Source organism: Haliotis rubra, unplaced genomic scaffold (genome assembly GCF_003918875.1).
Source record: "Haliotis rubra isolate DU_JTF1 unplaced genomic scaffold, ASM391887v1 Scf49, whole genome shotgun sequence".
NCBI lineage: Eukaryota > Metazoa > Mollusca > Gastropoda > Lepetellida > Haliotidae > Haliotis > Haliotis rubra.
This window is the reverse complement of record NW_025767179.1, coordinates 971,114-990,246: the sequence shown is the minus strand read 5'-3', so window position 1 is coordinate 990,246 and position 19,133 is coordinate 971,114. Positions and strand designations below refer to the sequence as shown.

The window sequence follows — 19,133 nt, the reverse complement described above, 5'->3', positions numbered from 1 at the left end:
GTAGTAAGCGCTGATCCGGGAACACCGGGAGGAAGCGCCAATCCGGGAACACCGGGAGAAAGCGCCTATCCTGGAGCACCGGTAGTAAGCGCCGAACCAGGACATCACTAGTAAGCGCCGATCTGGAACCACCAGTAGTAAGCGCCGATCCGGAAATACCAGTTGTAAGCGCCGATCCGGGCACACCGGTAGTAAGTGCCGAACTGAGACCACCAGTAGTAAGCGCCGATCCGGGACCATCGGTAGTAAGAGCCGATCCGTGACCCCCAGTAGAGAGTGCCGATCCGGGAACACCGGGAGAAAGCGCCGAACCGGGAGTACTAGTAGTAAGGGCCGAATTGGACACAAGCGGCGCTCTGAAAGACATCACGTGATCGGCAACAAGCGGCGCTCTCACCGATATCTGGCCGAAAGGAAACGACGCTTGTGAGGCAAATGGTGCACTAGAATAAAGTGGTGGTCTAGAAGCAAGTGACACATTTGACTGAGACACCGAATGCGAATCAGACGAAGTAACAACCACCGTAGACAGATGAGGTTGTGGAGAGGACGTAGACAACACAACAACCCTAGATGGAGACGAGTCTTCCAACGTGATGGGGTTAAGGCCACGCGGTCGGAACAGTTGTCGTAAGTTCTCACTGAGGTAAGAATCAGACGCCTCCCCCTAAGAAATCTTCAGTTGGAGACGGGGACCTCGAACGACGGACTGCCATAGTTCTACGACGTTCGTCCTTGGGACGTTTCGATGCCAACGGACCCTCAGATAGTTGATGGCGATCTCAATCGGATAATCGTCTACCAGCCACCCGGCGATATGCCGAGAAATCATCATCATTGAGATCCTTACAAAAAGTACGACGACGCGACCATTCACATTCACATGTGCCTAAACAGTCTACACACAAGCCATGTGGATCCGCCGCCGAAAATTACTGTTGCATTTATCACAATGCTTTCGTTTCTTAGAACTACTGCTATTAGACTTTCCCATAGTTGAAGAAAAACCGCAAACAAACTTTCTATAGACAAGCACACGTCCACACAGACGTAGCGACAAGAAAGAGAATGACAGGCACAGGTAGTCATATGATCATCTGAGCGAGCTCCACGCTTACAGAGATGATTGACAGGTGCTGATGTCGGAGTGAGGGCAGAGGTCAGGGCGGGGCAGAGGCCAGCAAGATTTGATTCAACTTAGCCTACAGCACGTTTCCACACATGGTCGTAGAAGAAGAGAAGAGGTGCATACCGTGAGATAGGATAAGTTTAAAAATGATATAGTCTAAGACCTTGTTATTAACGTTATACTCAACTAAATCAGTAGTAAGTATCAACATATAGTTTGATACTGAATATAATGTGATAGAAATTTATTATGCATGGTACGTGTTCTACTACATATTTATTTAAAGTATTTTATTAAAAAATCGTATATTTTTACTGTTAACGTAGTCGCGTATTTTGTGTTGCTTTTTTCTAATAATAACGTAATCTCTGGACACAGGCGATATTTAATAATTACTCACGTACAATATATTTAATTCAACATTTCAAGTGCAAATTGTGGCATGTAAAATCGTTCTTCGCCTCCATTGATTATTTCTAATGCCTCCTTATCTTAAAATGATCACTTCAGATCAGTGAACATTTGTGCCAAGTTTGGTGCTTTTATCACATTTTGCACAATTATTTTGCTAAGCAGCCTAACTACAGCAAAATAGGTGTTAATTGTATAAACAAGAAGTTATAGATATTTTCTGGATTTCTTAACCAACATCATACAGCTGGAATATTGTGGAGTGCGGCATAAAACTAAACTCACTCACATTTACAATAGAGACAAATATGTGCGATTTTCTTGATCAAGTCTACCTGCGAAAACATTCCTGTCTCTCCAATCAGATGTGCAGATTTCCAATCAGTTTCTTTTGCACCGATATTTATTGTTCATGATATTTGAATGAAATATTTTCTAAGTAACACAGGAAGACAATTAAATATGAATCTATTTAATGTCACATGAAAACAGTGAATCACAATTTGACTTGAATGACACAAGTACATATGATAAATGTGACAATGATCAAACACCCTGCCCTGGTAGAAAACTGAAAATATTCCATCACCAAAGCACGACAGATATTCACCCATGACAACCTACCTCCTGTGCACACAAACCAATTTACAGTCCTTGTTTGAAACAGAATTCGTTGGTTTGCAACCCTTTTCCTTCTTTGTGACAGCTCAACAACCATACCATCTGTCAGAGGTTAAGTTTCTTATAAAAACATAGATAACTCACAGCCATGCATATTGATAACAATTTAACCGGATTTTTTACTCGGGATAAAAAGAATATTGAAGAATTAACAAGATTAACATCATGAACAAAAATATAACTCCACTTTACTTAGGCCAGACAAATTATATTTCTTGTTTTATGTATTTTTGTCCTCAGAAAACCTAAAGGCAGGAGGGGAAAAAATCACCAGACAAAGTGATATTCCTTATAAATACTAAAAGTATTTTACTTTTGGCACCTTATGAATGTGGGGCAAAACAATTTTCGTGTAAGTTTACATTTTGGGCCTATAAAAACATTCATATTATTCTTGAAAAAATATGACAGGCAGATCAATAAAACAAGAAATAAAATTGGTCTGGCCTTAGCTAATTCTCAGACTTTTTAATACACAGATATTTGATACATACAATTCTCTGATCAGTTTTCTGATCTCATTTCTCTGATTCCAGTGATATATTTTGATGCTTGGGACAGTTACACATAAATTTGAAAAGCCAATTATGTTACTAAACAGAAAAATTGACACTCAGGTTGGCTTAGTAACGCCATTGATGTCAAAGTGAGCCAGAATCCCCCAGTGATCACTTGGGAACCTTTGGTTTGGGAGTCTAGAAAGGCCAGACAGTTCGAAGTACACAGGGGTCACTTTGGGTCTGGGTTTACAATGGCGGACGTAGAGTCGGTCAAATCTCAGGAATGATTTGTAGCCTGGATATTCATGGTTGTCATTTCTCCTCATGTCCCACGTGAACTTGGCCTCTGGACGCTGGCCCGTCATCTCCCATATGTCGTAGATATCTTCTGGAACACCTCCCACCTGGGCAACCTGAAGACCAGACAACTTAGTTCCAGTATGGTGTACTGAATTTGTTGATTTACAGCAACATTTACAGATGGACTGAAACACTAGTGATGCCAACATGATATACTGAAACACTAGTGATGCCAACATGATATACTGAAACACTAGTGATGCCAACATGATATACTGAAACACTAGTGATGCCAACATGATATACTGAAACACTAGTGATGCCAACATGATATACTGAAACACTAGTGATGCCAACATGATATACTGAAACACTAGTGATGCCAACATGATATACTGAAACACTAGTGATGCCAACATGATATACTGAAACACTAGTGATGCCAACATGATATACTGAAACAACATGATACTAGTGATGCCAACATGATATACTGAAACACTAGTGATGCCAACATGATATACTGAAACACTAGTGATGCCAACATGATATACTGAAACACTAGTGATGCCAACATGATATACTGAAACACTAGTGATGCCAACATGATATACTGAAACACTAGTGATGCCAGCATGATATACTGAAACACTAGTGATGCCAACATGATATACTGAAACACTAGTGATGCCAACATGATATACTGAAACACTAGTGATGCCAACATGATATACTGAAACACTAATGATGCCAACATGATATACTGAAACACTAGTGATGCCAACATGATATACTGAAACACTAGTGATGCCAACATGATATACTGAAACACTAGTGATGCCAACATGATATACTGAAACACTAGTGATGCCAACATGATATACTGAAACACTAGTGATGCCAACATGATATACTGAAACACTAGTGATGCCAACATGATACACTGAAACACTAGTGATGCCAACATGATATACTGAAACACTAGTGATGCCAACATGATATACTGAAACACTAGTGATGCCAACATGATATACTGAAACACTAGTGATGCCAACATGAAACATATGAACTGAAACACTAGTGATGCCAACATGATATACTGAAACACTAGTGATGCCAACATGATATACTGAAACACTAGTGACTAGCATGATATGCTGAAACACTAGTGATGCCAACATGATATACTGAAACACTAGTGATGCCAACATGATATACTGAAACACTAGTGATGCCAACATGATATACTGAAACACTAGTGATGCCAACATGATATGCCACTGAAACACTAGTGATGCCAACATGATATACTGAAACACTAGTGATGCCAACATGATATACTGAAACACTAGTGATGCCAACATGATATACTGAAACACTAGTGATGCCAACATGATATACTGAAACACTAGTGATGCCAACATGATATACTGAAACACTAGTGATGCCAACATGATATACTGAAACACTAGTGATGCCAACATGATATACTGAAACACTAGTGATGCCAACATGATATACTGAAACACTAGTGATGCCAACATGATATACTGAAACACTAGTGATGCCAACATGATATACTGAAACACTAGTGATGCCAACATGATATACTGAAACACTAGTGATGCCAACATGATATACTGAAACACTAGTGATGCCAACATGATATACTGAAACACTAGTGATGCCAACATGATATACTGAAACACTAGTGATGCCAACATGATACACTGAAACACTATGATGCCAACATGATATACTGAAACACTAGTGATGCCAACATGATATACTGAAACACTAGTGATGCCAACATGATATACTGAAACACTAGTGATGCCAACATGATATACTGAAACACTAGTGATGCCAACATGATATACCTGAAACACTAGTGATGCCAACATGATATACTGAAACACTAGTGATGCCAACATGATATACTGAAACACTAGTGATGCCAACATGATATATATGAAACACTAGTGATGCCAACATGATATACTGAAACACTAGTGATGCCAACATGATATACTGAAACACTAGTGATGCCAACATGATATACTGAAACACTGAGTGATGCCAACATGATATACTGAAACACTAGTGATGCCAACATGATATACTGAAACACTAGTGATGCCAACATGATATACTGAAACACTAGTGATGCCAACATGATATACTGAAACACTAGTGATGCCAACATGATATGCCAACATGATGCTGAAACACTAGTGATGCCAACATGATATACTGAAACACTAGTGATGCCAACATGATATACTGAAACACTAGTGATGCCAACATGATATACTGAAACACTAGTGATGCCAACATGATATACTGAAACACTAGTGATGCCAACATGATGAATACTAGTGATGAAACACTAGTGATGCCAACATGATATACTGAAACACTAGTGATGCCAACATGATATACTGAAACACTAGTGATGCCAACATGATATACTGAAACACTAGTGATGCCAACATGATATACTGAAACACTAGTGATGCCAACATGATATACTGAAACACTAGTGATGCCAACATGATGATACACTAGTGATGCAAACACTAGTGATGCCAACATGATACTGAAACACTAGTGATGCCAACATGATATGACTGAAGAACACTAGTGATGCCAACATGATAGCATGATATACTGAAACACTAGTGATGCCAACATGATATATATTGAAACACTAGTGATGCCAACATGATATACTGAAACACTAGTGATGCCACATGATATACTGAAACACTAGTGATGCTAACATGATACCGAAACACTAGTGATGCCAACATGATATACTGAAACACTAGTGATGCCAACATGATATACTGAAACACTAGTGATGCCAACATGATATACTGAAACACTAGTGATGCCAACATGATATATTGAAACACTAGTGATGCCAACATGATATACTGAAACACTAGTGATGCCAACATGATATACTGAAACACTAGTGATGCCAACATGATACACTAGTGATGCCAGCAAAACACTAGTGATGCCCAACATGATATGATGCCAACATGAAACACTAGTGATGCCACACATGATATACATTGAAACACTAGTGATGCCAACATGATACCAAAACACTAGTGATGCCAACATGATATATTGAAACACTAGTGATGCCTACATGATATACTGAAACACTAGTGATGCCAACATGATATACGGAAATACTAGTGATTCCAACATGATACCAAAACACTAGTGATGCCAATATGATATATTGAAACACTAGTGATGCCAACATGATATACGGAAACACTAGTGATGCCAACATGATACCAAAACACTAGTGATGCCAACATGATATACTGAAACACTAGTGATGCCAACATGATACCGAAACACTAGTGATGCCAACATGATATATGATGAAACACTAGTGATGCCAACATGATATATTGAAACACTAGTGATGCCAACATGATATACTGAAACACTAGTGATGCCAACATGATATGATATACATGAAACACTAGTGATGCCAACATGATGTGATGCCAACATGATACCAAAACACTAGTGATGCCAACATGATATATTGAAACACTAGTGATGCCAACATGATATACTGAAACACTAGTGATGCCAACATGATATAAACACTAGTGATGCCAACATGATATACTGAAACACTACATGATGCCAACATGCCAACATGATATACTGAAACACTAGTGATGCCAACATGATATACTGAAACACTAGTGATGCCAACATGATATACTGAAACACTAGTGATGCCAACATGATATACTGAAACACTAATGATGCCAATATTATACAGAAACACTAGTGATGCCAACATGATATACTGAAACACTAGTGATGCCAACATGATATACAGAAACACTAATGATGCCAACATGATACCAAAACACTAGTGATGCCAACATGATATATTGAAACACTAGTGATGCCACTATATACTGGTAGTAGATTGAAACTAGATTCATAAACCACTGTTCATGTTGAATCACTACAGCCTAGAAAGAAAGCCATGTTACCTCCTTGTCTCTCAAGTTGGTATCACCACCAAATATGACAGTTCGGTCAGGATCGGCTTGTTTCATTGCCTCCAATGCCCGTACTAACTGTCTCTTCCTCTCGTCACTGTGGGCAGCTGTACTCTCCAGGTGGGAGCGTCATCACTTGGAATTGGATGCCTTTCACACGACACTGCAGAAATAGTTACCATGGCTACATATAATCTCACATATTGTTTCAACAAAAGATAAAAAGTAAACAGCATCATCTCCAGCAGAATCATGAGAAAGGTCTGAAAGCCGGACTCTAAAGCTGCTGCTTGAACAGATATGAGACAACAGGAAGATTGTTCAGTAATGAAACAGCATGTAAGCTTTGGTGAGGTAAACAATTTCAAAATGGTGTATAACAATGAATTTAGGATTTTGGCACTTATACAATAACGCCTGCGTGCCCATGTGCATGCATGCGCGCTGATGAGCATGTGTGCTTGTGGGAATGTGTGTGGGTGTACGTGAGAGTGAGCATGGGCAAATAGGTGTGAGGGTGTGTCTGCTTGTACTAGGGCTGAAAATGCAAGGTGTACATGAGCTTGCCCACTGAGAAACCAATGTTTAACATGGATAACTTACTTAGAGACAGTATTGTCAATTTGTGACTCCGAACCAACCACGTAATATTTTATTCCCATCGAGGGTGACAACAAGTTATCTTTCAATGTCCTTGCAATGGAGCAACCTGAGATCAAACCACCGACACTTCCTTCCTTGCTGTATTCACTACTCCAAGGTCTGTAAGTTTGATGTTGGTGAAAGATTAATGAAGCTTTGGGATGTGTGTGGTGTGACAAACCAGGATTGCAATTTTGGATCACTGAACCATTTCATAGGATCCTTGCACACATAACTCAGGCAACCATCAGGGCTGGAAATAACCCATTCCCCGATGCCCGAGTCCAGTGGTTTTTTCTGTAGGGCAAGCCAATTTGTATATCACACTGTACCGGTGTCCAGTTGACTTTCCAATATTAATTATTTTGTTTATTTTAAAAAATCAACAAGAAAACGGCCGGTATAGTGGAAAAATTATCAGGGCAAGTGATTTTACATGTGCCACTGTACCGGAGTACATTAGCAATTTTAAAGTTATTTCCACCCCTGAACCATACTTCAGCCCGCAAAGTCTCAAACTGTTCTGGTGAAAATTCTCTTGATAATCTATATCCTTGACCTTAAATTACAGCACTCAAAATCAGGTTTTGTTTCCCACACTTCCTTCCTTGCTGTATTCACTACTCCAAGGTCTGTAAGTTTGATGTTGGTGAAAGATTAATGAAGCTTTGGGATGTGTGTGGTGTGACAAACCAGGATTGCAATTTTGGATCACTGAACCATTTCATAGGATCCTTGCACACATAACTCAGGCAACCATCAGGGCTGGAAATAACCCATTCCCCGATGCCCGAGACCAGTGGTTTTTTCTGTAGGGCAAGCCAATTTGTATATCACACTGTACCGGTGTCCAGTTGACTTTCCAATATTAATTATTTTGTTTATTTTAAAAAATCAACAAGAAAACGGCCGGTATAGTGGAAAAATTATCAGGGCAAGTGATTTTACATGTGCCACTGTACCGGAGTACATTAGCAATTTTAAAGTTATTTCCACCCCTGAACCATACTTCAGCCCGCAAAGTCTCAAACTGTTCTGGTGAAAATTCTCTTGATAATCTATATCCTTGACCTTAAATTACAGCACTCAAAATCAGGTTTTGTTTCCCACGTATTATCAAGTAAGTGAGTGAGTGAGTGAGGGAGCGAGGGACGGAGGGAGGGAGGGAGCGAGCATGGTTTTATGACACTTATAGCAATATTCCAGCAATATCATGGCAGGGGACACCAGAAATAGACTTCACACATTGCACCCATGTTTGTAATCGAACCCGGGTCTTCGGCATGATGAGCCAACGCTTTAACTGGGCTACCCTCCCACCCTATTGTCATGTGTATCTACTGTGATAAAACCCATTCTCTACCATATTCATATTAGGAGCCTATCCAAAAAGCACAATACAAAGCATAGCCATCCAATACAAGTACTCTGAGTGAGAGAAATTTGGAATGTCACATGACTTTTCCAGGGTGTTTCAACACTACAATCAATGCGATACAGTACAAGTAAGTATTAAAGTGACTTATTCTTTATTGATTCCGTTATCTTTGAAGTACAAGGAAACTCTGTAAAACCAAAAACATTGGGAATAACTATAACAACATAAATGTAGAATTTTTAATTCCAATTTGGAATTATACTGACATATGTTGAAGATTCGATTTACCATCATAGAAGTGTAAGACCCCAGATAATCGATGTTGATATGCCAGTTGATATATCAACAGCCACAGGGGTGGAAATAACCCATTGCCCGACACCCAAGTCCAGTGGTTTTTTCTGTCGGGCAAGCCAATTTGTATATCACACTGTAACGGTGTCCAGTTGACTTTCCAATATTAATTATGTTGTTTATTTAAAAAATCAACAAGAAAACGGCCGGTATAGTGGAAAATTTATCAGGGCAAGTGATTTTACATGTTCCACTGTACCGGAGTACATTAGCAATTTTAAAGTTATTTCCACCCCTGACCCACAACAAACATAGGGCACTGCAGATACAATGAGACAAGGATTTCTGATGAAAGACTACACTAAGCTAACATGAAGCTTACTTTGACTGTTGAAAGGTTCCTCAACATCTTGCTGTTGGGGAATGGTGTAACTGAACTGTCCTCATACTCTACATGTCCAACACTCAGCATGATAGCAGTAAAATAGTGGTTGTCTCCCCCTGGAATCAGCTGGTACATGCTGCACCCATCCTCCAGCATTGGGAGGGTTAGGGGGGTCACTTCCTGGAGGAACACTATGTGGGGCTTCTCCCTGAAACAATATTTAGTTACACATGAGCACAAATATTTCACTAATTATTAGGGCTGCAATGATTCGGTTTGATTCATCGAATATCTAACCTGACACCTTATTTTCGATAACCATTATCACTATTTCAATTCGATATTTGAATACCTATTTAAATCATTTCCACACAGCAAGAACGTAATTTTGACTCCAACTCGAGCAGTTTGGAGCACCGGAATAAGGCAAAACGTGATTGGTTGACGCCGAGCTTATTATCCAATGAGAATTCTTGTTAATAGACATAGCAAAGTGGACGATAGATTTCACGCTAAAGAAGGAGACTCTGAGAGTTAACTGAAATTTGATGTTTTCACGTGTATGAAGAATCGAATCGAAAATGATCGAATTGAGAATCCAATATCAAAAATCCAATCCAATCGAGGCCTGAGTGAATCTCTACTAATTATCATGTCTGCATGACTGCCGTTACAGGTCTGAATGGAAGCGATTTGTCAGTGCTTGCTATGGTCTTGTTCCTTTGTAATTTGGATTTCAGCAGATAATAATGACTGAATCATGCCCGGTAAATGTGTTAAAGAATCCAGGGCTCCAGATAACTTTTCAACATCAAGAGTACGTACTCCTTATTTTTTCAATATAGGAGTACTGGAAAAACCTAAAAGTACATTTAGAGCACTGAATGGAATTTAATGGAGTATCAGTAATCTTGTGTTTTGTTTCATATATGCACCACAACATTGTTACTCTTGTGTAAACAGGACAATAAACAATAAAACAATACCTTTTCAGATGAATTTACGCTTGATAATGATTCTAAGGCCATACGCCATTGCTGTGGTGCGTATCTGCTACGGTTTTCTTAATTTTTCCTTCCGTATCGTGCATATTCTATATCCGTACATCCGCCGATACGGCCCGTAACTGGAGCCCTGAGAATCACTAATCTTGCCTGTTTGAATGATAATTATTTACTTATTGATGATGTCACAAACAGCCTGCGTCCTTGCTTTGATGCTCCCAGTGTCAAGGCCATCTAAGTTCCAGGACAAGAGGCGGATGCGGTGGGGCTCAGGATCAGGTCCTTCCCTGAAACATTGTAGGAAACACATATTATGGAAGACATCTGACTGAAACATTGAAGAAAACACCTGACTGGCTTATTGTAAGGAAACACCTGACTGAAACGTCCAATAATCAACATTGCATGATAATATGACACAGGTTAAAAACATCTGTCTGAAACACTGAAACAAACTCATACTTGAAACACTTCGTAAAACATCTGACTGAAACATTTCACAAAACACATGCCTGAACACCTCAATGAAATACTTCACTTCTGGAGCTGTTCTAACAAAAACATATGGCTTTGCTGCCCTTTTCAAATATTTGGCCACAAGAAATCATAAGGGTAAAAAGGGTGGATCTAATTTCTAAACAAAAAATCCTGTTCCTTAATTGCCTAGCCTTTTTCCTTCAAGCATTGGGGTAATGAGGAATATTGACACCCTGGAAAAAACCCAATGGCTTATTGAGATCAAGTTTATCAGGGATAGGCATTGTGATCGTCACTTACCCCAGCTGTGACGGTTGGTGCAGATAATTTTTTTGCTGTCTGTGTTGATAGGCCAACTTTGTTGCTTGGAATTGGTATCAATGGCTCACCCCCGTCTCAGTCAATAAACCGAAATAAGCATTCAGTGCCATCTGAAATGATTCTAATAATATAGCTGGGTTTTTAAAAAGCGATTTATTGGATATAAGTGTCAAATTGCTGTACATTTTAGGGAGGTGATGGCCAAATGATGGCCATACAGTCAAAGTCAAACAAGAGCAAACAACATAGATGCACAAACAACTCTTTACTAAGATAAACAAGATGACATGAGACAAACTGACCTCATGTCAAACAAAATATATTAATCACAATATCTAAATTAATAACAATATGTAGAATTATATGGCACACTTATACAAAATGGTATCTTCACATTACAACAGGGTTTTACACAGACTTTTAAAAATGGGAGTCATGGTGACTCTATTTATTTTTGGGATTCATTTTCAATATTTGGGAGTCATGAAAATTTAATATTTCTTTGTGTTTATCATTCTCAGTATGTAACTGTGTATGTCACACCACCAAATGAAACTACAGCATTGTTCAATTCAAACAGGCAGGATTACTCTCTACTCTGAGTTCTCTGGAACAATCTGACAGCTCTCTAAAACTATCATCGAACAATATCATTTTTCGCTTATCAAATCGATTTTATTGAACTGAATTGTGAGGGCCACCTATAAAACGTGCGTCAAGCTTGACTCGTAGGATAGTAATTTGAGAGTCATTAACAAAATTGTTGCGTCAAATACGCAGGAATCACGCATCATGTAAAACCCTGATTACAAGCTATTAATAACTAGGATCGCAACAAACATAACAAAATGCACATAATATGTGCTATGATTCTAAAAGAGATTAATACATTCACTCAATCCAGCGCTCTGTAGAGACTAAGGATTAGTGGTGGTCCGATTAATTGAAATAATCGAAGATTGGTCGAAGTGGTCAAACGACCAAGCAATCGATCACATTTTCTCATAATCGAACACAAACGATTTTGGAACCGCTGTAATAGAGTTTGAAATACTTGATGATGGAACATATCTAGGACGTTGTCAGGGCCTGAAAACGTGTTTATTTCTAAGAAAACTCACTTCACTTTCTGAAAAGTCATGACTGAATATTTCTTGAAGAATCTGGGAAGTTAATGTTACACTGGAACTGAATCATTTTACACTAAACTAAACTCAGTCCAGTCAGTCAGTCTGCAACTACAACCTGAATAGGAAAATCTAAAAAATGACGCTAATCATTTTTTTTTCGATGATTGGTTGTTGGTATTGAACCAATCATCAATTGTGAGATTTCAACCAATTCCTAACACCACTAAGGATACACTACACTACACTACACAGATACACTACACTACACAGATACACTACACAGATACACCACACTACACAGATACAACACACACAACCATACTACACAACTACACCACACTTTCAACACTACACTGAAGACAGGAAACCAACAACACATGGATAGCACAGTTGTCGAACCAACCTCGACATTCCATTCCCTGTCTTGCAGATAGAACATGGCGAGGGCAGTATCGGTGCCGGTCACCTGGGCAAACATCTGACACCTCTCCTCGCACTCCTCCCTGGAAGGGAGATTCTTCTCATCTACATCACTGTCAGCCTCACTGTCGGACATCCTGCGATCTACTCCTGCTCCTCTCGGCTGTGCTGCTGGCGAAATCTACCGGAAGTTGCAGAAATCAGCCCAATGTTGCAGATAATCACCCAGTAGAGTGGAGATCTACCCTATAGGAGCTGCTGACTGAATTCAATGCTGCTGTGTTGGTGGTCTACCCAGAGCTACAGGGATCTATCTCTGGGACTGTTATTTGTTATCTAGGCAACTAGCTGAAACACGATAAAGCTGTACTTATAAAAGAGGACATATTTGACAAAACTGAGTGTGTGTATTGCTCACTGCATTCAATCACTCAAACTTTGAGGAGATCTTAATTCCAGTGACAGAGGTGAGGTGAAATTGGGTTTTACGTCGTGCTTGAGAATATTTCGCTCATATGACGACGTGCATGCGTGTGTATGTGTATGTGCGGCTGCTTGTACTAGTCCAGACTTAAGCTGGTTTTATAGTGCTAGCCCACTGAGATACCATGCCGCAGTGAAGCAGGAATACCCCACTCAGACACATTATACTGACTCCGACCGACCAGTCCTTGTTGTACCCATTAATGCCGAGCGCCAGGCAGGGACCAACAAGTACCATATTTTAACGTCTCTTGGTATGACGCGGTCGGGGATCGAACCCGCGACCTTCCGCTCTCCGGGCGGACGCTCCAACCACTACACCACGGAGGCGGTGTCCAGTGACAGAAACCTTAATGATCCATGATTGTCCACAACACTTGACACACCCTAACTGTGAATCTTTATTTATACTTTACACATGTGACTACTGACAATAAACTGATAGATTTGGCAATACGGACAATGGATGTTTCAAACGAAAATGTCATGTACACTGGATCTACCAAAGTTGTGTTTGTGTATTTTTAGTAGAGCCAGACTGGAAATGTTCCACGTTCACAAAGCAATACGGTACACAATTCTAACTCAACAGTCTTGTGACTAGCATTAAGCTACATCCATAGTTATACTGGCTATCTCTAAGTTCAGGGACCACGAAATGACTTTGACAAGCACACATGAAGCATACATGAACATTTCGGTTAAATACCTTCCTATTGAGATAAATATGCAATACGCCCCTGACATGGACTGGCATCTGATTATTCAGGCATTGCTTACTTCAAGTGCCTCTACTGTGCCGACAATGCCTTGCTAATGTGAAACAAAGCTTTTGATTTTCAGACTTTTTGCCGACATAGAAAGTACTCCCGCCTCTTTACGGTGGGGAATCCCTTCATCGTCAAAACGAGGCTCATAAATTTATTTTTAGAAGTGCCCTTTCAGAGCGAAGTTACTCGGTTTCCATAACATATGTATGTAGGAGAGCATCAGGGATAAGTTAGAAATTCATCCTTACGCAATATTCATCCTTCAATATTGGAATCCTTCATTGTTAAAGGCAGTTATCGATAGATTCTAACGAGATTTATCTTTTCGAAATGTAGAGTTTCATGCACACAAAAACAGTTATTGTGGAAAAACTACCAGCGCCTTGAGCATGTTTGTGTGTGGATATGTGCGCTTTATAAATATCCAGTAATAATAATAACAATAATAATATTGTATATAATGATAATATTCTGATAGTGATTAGAGAGAAGCAAACCTTTCATATTACCCTGTTAGATGTTTTTTGTTTTGTTTTTATGACCAATGAGTTGGTGAATATAATAAGAATGATTCTTGGCACAGCGTTCAAGAAGATACAACGTGACTATAGTCAAGTATAATGTTTAAGCACAAAGAAACACGACATCGGTATTTCTTAATGATGTTGCTCATAGGCGGATCCAAAAAGGGGGGGGAGGGGGGTAGAGGGGGCGCAAACACACACACACACACCCTAGTCCAGATAGTTTATTTAATGACCGGTGAAAATGAAGTGTGCACCCCACCTTTTCTCAATAGTGTGCAAACCTCCCACCCACCCCTTTCTCAAAAACTGTATCCGCTTTTACACAGGCGCCTAGATGTGGGCCTATTATCAATACGACGTAAAATGTTAACTCACTCACTCAAACTCGTTTGCTTTAGGCAAGTCTACATATATAAACACTTGATGAACGCATGATAACAGTGATTAATCAATCAATGTATTTTTGCAACTCAACTAGCATATAGTCTTAGTAATTAAGTAATCTGTGTTCTGTCAACACCTCAACAATTAATACTTGTAACAACGTCATTGATTGGGTATCAGGTGAATAACGACATATACAGACGGTGTAACGCCTATACAATAAAACATAGATGACAAGAGGATAGTTGTAACTTTTTCTTGCAGTTTGCCTGGAAAAGTCAGAGCTGGTGCTGTGTTTTGTTAGACTTTATTGTTGCACAAATAGTACGTATGTATACGCATAAATACTGTCTACTGAAGTACATAATTTTACAAACACATTTAAACACATATACAAATTTTCAAGGGAAGTGCTTCCGTAAGCATTTTCTGTTTAAATATGAGAATTCATGGGGATTCCCCTATATTTCAACGAGGTCCTCCCTTGACGGTCCGGAACCCAGTTTGTTGGGTGGCTGACGCTAATTGCCTTAGTTCATAGGCGGATCCAGATGGATCATGAAAGTTTGTTAAATGACTATTGAAACTCGGGTGAAAATGAAGTGTGCACCCACCCACCCCCTCCTTTTCTCAATAGTATGCAACCCTACCCCACCCCCTTTCTCAAAAAGCTGCATCCGCCCCTGCAGTTGATTATGCGGTCTAATTAAACTAAAGAGAGAAAAAAATATCAAATAGAAATCACCAATATTACAAAACGACAAACCACCATTGTGATAAAGGATAAGTGAATTTTACTAAGAGGTGTATGGGCAACATGCGTGAAGGTCCGGGTTAGAATATTGGCCTTCAGTAACCCATGCTTGTCGTAAGAGGCGACAAACGGGATCGTGTGGTCAGGCTCGCTGACTTGGTTCACACATGTCATCGGTTCCCAATTGCGCAGATTGATGCTCATGCTGTTGATCACTGGATTGTCTGGTCCAGACTCTATTCTTTACAGACCGCCGCCATATAGCTGGAATATTGCTGAGTGCGGCCTAAAACTAAACTCACTCACTCATTCTTTTGCCCGTTATAGTTTAGATTGGAGTCAGTTGGACGACAGCGATTGGAGTATTGTTTCCCTTTAAGGGCTTTTGTGCTGAATAAGGACAAGCTACCATGGACAAACAACTTACTTATTATAACCGAGGCGATTTCCATCAAGCAAGTGGCAAATGTTTTCAAATCTATACCGAGATGTCTTCTCAATTTTAATGAAGACTTTGCTCACCCATGAGGAACAGACCTTCAGCCCTGGATTAGACTGGTGAATATGTCAACGAGACTAGTTTCAAAAGTGTCACGCGGTAACTAGGGGCGTCCGAAACTTTGTGGCTACTTTTTGTTGTAGTTTCCATTTTGATGCTCATATACGTTTTTCAGATATGGAGACAAACCACTAGGTGTTATAGAACCTCCTTCATAAATATGATGCACAGGCGGATCCAGAAGGGGGTGCAGGGGTGCGCACCCCTTTTTGTCCTGAAAGGTTTTTTAAATGACCATTGAAACTCGGGTGAAAATGAAATGTGTACCCTCCCTTTTCTCAATAGTATGCACCCCCCTTTCTGTAAAAGCTGTATCCGCCCCTGCCAGATGTTAACTAATTTTAGTACACATTAAAATGACATCGATGAAGGTTTTCCTAACACCAAACCGATCAAACCAAAAACATAATTCCTTTGGTACAGTCGGAGTTGATGAGAGACGGGTAGCTGTGTTTCAGAGTATAGGATGTTATAGTCCTCTCAGTAAAGAACAGTTTGAATGTTCACATCTTTGCCGTAGAAATGAAAGTATCGTTATCGTGTGAATCTGTGGGAGTATGTCATCTAAGTCCCCCAACTAACTTGTTCTGCACATGCAATGAGGCCCCTACATCCACGGTCTGTCTGTAACATCGCTTAATGACACATGTAGGAAGAGGTTTTTAAGTTGTGTTCATGTATGTGAAGCTATTATTTGTTGTGTAGGCCAAACATCACATAGTTGATTGAAAAACTGTTTACTGATAACATGTCCTTCCTTGTCCACAGGGTATGTTTCATTGTTTGACACACCATAATCTTCAGTCAGCTTGTTGACAAACAGTAAACACGATATCTTTGATATCCTGTGCTTGTAATTTCCTTATTGCCTTGTTTCACACATTGCCTTACAGGTTGTACACAGTCAGACAAGGCCGTATGGGTTGTACACTGTCAGACAAGGCCGTATGGGTTATACACAGTCATACATGGCCGTATGGGTTGTACACTGTCATACATGGCCGTATGTGTTGTACACTGTCATACATGGCCGTATAGGTTGTACACTGTCATACATGGCCGTATAGGTTGTACACTGTCATACATGGCCGTATAGGTTGTACACTGTCATACATGTATGGGTTGTACACCGTCAGACATACAGGTTGGCCGTACAGGTTACACACTGTCATACATGGCCGTATGGGTTGTACATGGCCGTTATCAGGTTGTACACTGTCATACATGGCCGTATGTGTTGTACACTGTCATACATGGCCGTATGGGTTGTACACTGTCATACATGGCCGTATGGGTTGTACACTGTCATACATGGCCGTATGTGTTGTACACTGTCATACATGGCCGTATAGGTTGTACACTGTCATACATGGCCGTACAGGTTGTACACTGTCATACATGGCCGTATGGGTTGTACACTGTCAGACATGGCCGTATAGGTTGTACACTGTCATACATGGCCGTATGTGTTGTACACTGTCATACATGGCCGTATGGGTTGTACACAGTCATACATGGCCGTATGGGTTGTACATGTCATACATACACTGTCATACATGTCATACGTAGAGGTTGTACACTGTCATACATGGCATATAAGTTGTACACACTGTCATACATGGCCGTATGGGTTGGGTTGTACACTGTCATACATGGCCGTCATACATGTCATACATGTCCGTATGGGTTGTACACTGTCATACATGGCCGTATAGGTTGTACACTGTCATACATGGCCGTATAGGTTGTACACTGTCATACATGGCCGTATGGGTTGTACACTGTCATACATGGCCGTATGGGTTGTACACTGTCAGACATGGCCGTATAGGTTGTACACTGTCATACATGGCCGTATGTGTTGTACACTGTCATACATGGCCGTATAGGTTATACACAGTCATACATGGCCGTATGTGTTGTACACTGTCATACATGGCCGTAGAGGTTGTACACTGTCATACATGGCCGTACACTGTCATACATGGCCGTATGGGTTGTACACTGTCATACATGGCCGTATGGACTGTACAGTGTCAGACCACAGGCAAATTGTAGCGCTCTTAGGGTTGCGCAACAAAGAGAAAATGACCAGTCTTTCCATATGCGAGCGAAGCGAGCAAATGTTGGCAACATGCTTCCCTCGCTTCAGTTCGCAAAATATTTTTAATATGAAAATAAAATATAGCCATCATGAAAGGTGGACACCCATTTCCTTACAGAGTTGTACTCTCAGATTTCCAACCTCATATTTAATAATTACTCACGTACAATATATTTAATTCAACATTTTAAGCGCCACTCGTGGCATGTCAAATCGTTCTTCGCCTCCATTACCCCTGCCAGCTTCCGGTTCAACGGAGTGAAGGAACAAGAATAAGCAGAAATTAAACACAAAAATCAACATGGATTCCAATCATTTTGTCATTTTTTATGAGTCAAAGGATCATATGGGTCATAAAAACTCATGTTGTTCCATCGTGGTCACCACAAGAAATTTTAGGTAGGTGTTGAAAACCTACCATTGCAAAA

The 19,133-nt window shown here is 40.0% G+C and overlaps 1 protein-coding gene across 1 annotated transcript; it reads right to left on the bottom strand.

Moving 5' to 3' along the window:
* Positions 1-1,996: 1,996 nt before the first annotated feature.
* On the bottom strand, positions 1,997-14,508 carry LOC124291358 (tyrosyl-DNA phosphodiesterase 2-like). The gene is given in 9 exon segments (XM_046728341.1): positions 1,997-3,134; positions 7,065-7,199; positions 7,201-7,236; positions 9,770-9,980; positions 10,950-11,064; positions 11,553-11,656; positions 11,659-11,684; positions 13,108-13,472; positions 14,388-14,508. Coding segments are annotated over 8 exon segments (1,080 nt in total). The 5' UTR covers positions 13,261-13,472; positions 14,388-14,508; the 3' UTR covers positions 1,997-2,834.
* Positions 14,509-19,133: the final 4,625 nt, after the last annotated feature.